The sequence below is a fragment of the Austrofundulus limnaeus genome, unplaced genomic scaffold (assembly GCF_001266775.1).
Source record: "Austrofundulus limnaeus strain Quisiro unplaced genomic scaffold, Austrofundulus_limnaeus-1.0 Scaffold113, whole genome shotgun sequence".
NCBI classification, from domain to species: Eukaryota; Metazoa; Chordata; class Actinopteri; order Cyprinodontiformes; family Rivulidae; genus Austrofundulus; species Austrofundulus limnaeus.
The window spans coordinates 1,408,681-1,411,661 of record NW_013952515.1 but is presented as its reverse complement, the minus strand read 5'-3'; the positions used below and the strand labels follow the sequence as shown (position 1 = coordinate 1,411,661).

General features: G+C 35.9%; 1 protein-coding gene across 1 annotated transcript in view; it reads right to left on the bottom strand.

The window, feature by feature from the left end:
• Window positions 1-2,981, bottom strand: part of cachd1 (cache domain containing 1) — a gene marked incomplete in the record, with an annotated part of 121,814 nt that overhangs the window by 7,958 nt on the left and 110,875 nt on the right. The window contains 2 exon segments of the mRNA XM_014014289.1: window positions 1,675-1,836; window positions 2,242-2,393. Coding sequence (XP_013869743.1) covers window positions 1,675-1,836; window positions 2,242-2,393 — 314 coding nt within the window.

Below are 2,981 nucleotides of genomic sequence, written 5' to 3'. Positions count from 1 at the left end.
GTGGTAATCCTCTTTGCCTTTGTTTTAAACTAAACTTTAAACTTTAAGCTAAATTTAGGCACCAAAAGTATGCAACACATAGAAATAAAAAGACTTATTGGAAAAAATGTAAACATAATTAAATATTTAAAGACACACAAATGTTACAAGTAAAGGAAAAACAATTAATACATATGTAAAAAAAACTGTAAAATTTAAATTACGTGTTAAAATGTATAGACTAATTTACTGAAACTAACCTGGAAAAATAAATATGAAAGTCAATTAAAATGTAAAACAGGAGATAAAGTTCTCTAATTGGTGCCTTTAAGTGTATTTATTTAATAGTTCATTTATATAATTCTGCTTTTATTTCAAATTGTCAGTTTTGGTCCGCCGTACTGCTGAAACCTGATAATCATATATTCATTCAAATCAGGTGTGTTTGAGCAGAGAAACTAGTAAAACATGTAGGGCTGCGGCCCTCCAGGACCAGGATTGCCCACCCCTGCTCTAAATTATTTTTTTGTCGTCTGTTTAACTGCTTGAAATTGTTCTTTTATTAAATGCTATGCTATATGCTTTGTGACATTCACACAAATTAGATCATTTTTTTCTTCTGTAYGTTTTTCAGCACATCTTGTTACACAATTTTTGTGCTATTTCAACAATTCCTACATCAAAATGTTCAGCTCCTTAAGGACATTCCGGCTATGACTTTTGGTATTTCAGCTATTTATACTTTTTAAGCTATTTCACATTGTCGGCCACATCTTTCCCATTGAAAATGAATGGAGCTGTTTTCAACATCCTCAAAATCCTTCAAAATGTTTCTAGACCTTTGCAGCACCTTACACCTTTTCTTCTGCTCTTTTTAACKTCCTTGTGTTTATTTTGACTTCCTTTTTTGCTAATTTTAGCTTATTTTTCCCACTAATTCAGCAATAATTCTGTTTCTGTCTGCCATTCTTTTSCTAATTTCTGCTTTTATGTGCTTCTTTCTACCAATTTGAGCTTTTTCTGCTTCTTATAGTTGCATTCTACTATATTCAGCTATTTGCTGAAAGTGTAGCAAATGTTCAGCTGTTATTAGCTGAAGTTTGCTTTTATGAGCTAAATTCCCATTTTGGTGGCTATTTCAGCTTTTTATGGTTAGTTCAGCAAACTTGTGCTCCTTATGCTGCTTTGTGCCAATTTAAGAATTTTCAGCTACGTTTTGGCTGTTTTACTGCACTTATGGGATGTTTAGGCTATTTTACAACAAATTGTCACTTTGATGTACTTTTATACTTTTTTCTGCTAACTTGACTTTATTAACACCCTTTCACCATCTGCTTTTCAACTGGTGTCGGCTACCTTTAGCTTGTTTTTATGCTAATTTTAGCTTTTTCTRCTCTTTTCAGCTATTATTTTGCTAAGGTAAACTCTCATCATTTCTGCTTTTCAAATTAAACTCACATTAACTGTTTTGCTATTAAACATTTTCAGCTCCATTTCARCAGTAAGTTTTCACATTAGCATTTTCACAGGAAAATCAGTTTCTCCAGTTCATTTACTGATCATTTTAATGATTTTTGTCCGATTTTATCGACAGTGTCAGACTGTTATGGCTGCCAAAGCTGATTTAAACCGTTTACGTCCCCCCCAACACACACACACACACTACTCCTTTAAATCAACAACGACGAGTCGTACCCTGTGCAGCCAGCGGCGACATGTGCTGGTGTGAGCGTCTGTGGATCTGGTGTCGGTACGCGTACACAGCCAACACCAGCACCATGATGCAGCCCATGATGCCCCCAGCGACTGGACCCACGGGGGCGCTCTTGATCATGTTCAAAGACGCCACCTCCTCGTCTGCAGAAGGAAGCAACAAGACAGATGAGGAGGAGGAAGGAAGGACCTGAGGAAGGTCGGGGACAATCCAACAAGATGCTTTCAAACTATTCAGGCTCCGGTTTGAAGCCCCTGCTGTGATGCTGGGACGTTTTTATACTTCTGTTCTGTTGGGAGTGTGAAAAATGATTCAACACCAGGCAGACGGCCCAAAAAAATAAAGTTGCTAAATTATTATTGTCTTGGATCTTCACAAGCAAAAGACAAAAATGGCTTTATCTCACTTAGTTAGATCTGTTGTGGTCACTGTAAATCCTCCTCATCTTGTGCTCTGAGTGCTGATARATCTTTGTTTAAATGATGGAATGCAAAGCTTTGAAGCCGAGCAGTGCTATTTCTTTCATTTATTATGTTCCTGGAACTCACCAACCAGACCCAGACCGTCTGCGTAMGGACTCTTGGCACCGACGATGCCACCAAAACACTCCTTCTGCAGGGCGCAGTACGGCTTGTCCAGGTGGGTCTTCCCATCGCTGTCCACCATGCACCACTCACAGTCCAACACACCGAAACAATCACTGAAACACAATTACACTTCACTTTGGTCTCTTTATRTCGAAATAAAAAAAAGTATTCAGATCCAAAAACTGTGCTTTTAATGTTAGTTTAATACATTTTTACATTGTAACAATGGTTACTACTGATGCCCAAATAAGTTCAGGAACCCATAAGTCCTAAAAATGTAGTTTCAAATAGGTTTAAACAATAGAAAAATAGATAATAAAATAAAAAATCWGTTTTATAAATATCTTCTAGAACTGTTTATGGGGATGTGGATAAAATATTTACCCCAGAACAATATCAAATCTGACAGTGGATTCAAAAAGAACATTAACAAATGTATAAAATAAAACCAAAAACGTGATTGTATGAAGTATTAAAGAAGTTACAGATGTTTGTTTAGGTCAAATAAAGCTTATGATTTCTGCTGATATTCATATCTGAAACAATTCTGTGACCATTTTGCTCATAACTTCCTTAATGTTCATGATATCTCCATGAAATTTTAGGAGAAATTGTTTTTGAAGGAAGCATCTTTCTTCTATGTTTATACTAAAGCRTGGAATGACATTCCTCAAAACATAAAGTCCATTTCAAAACTACAG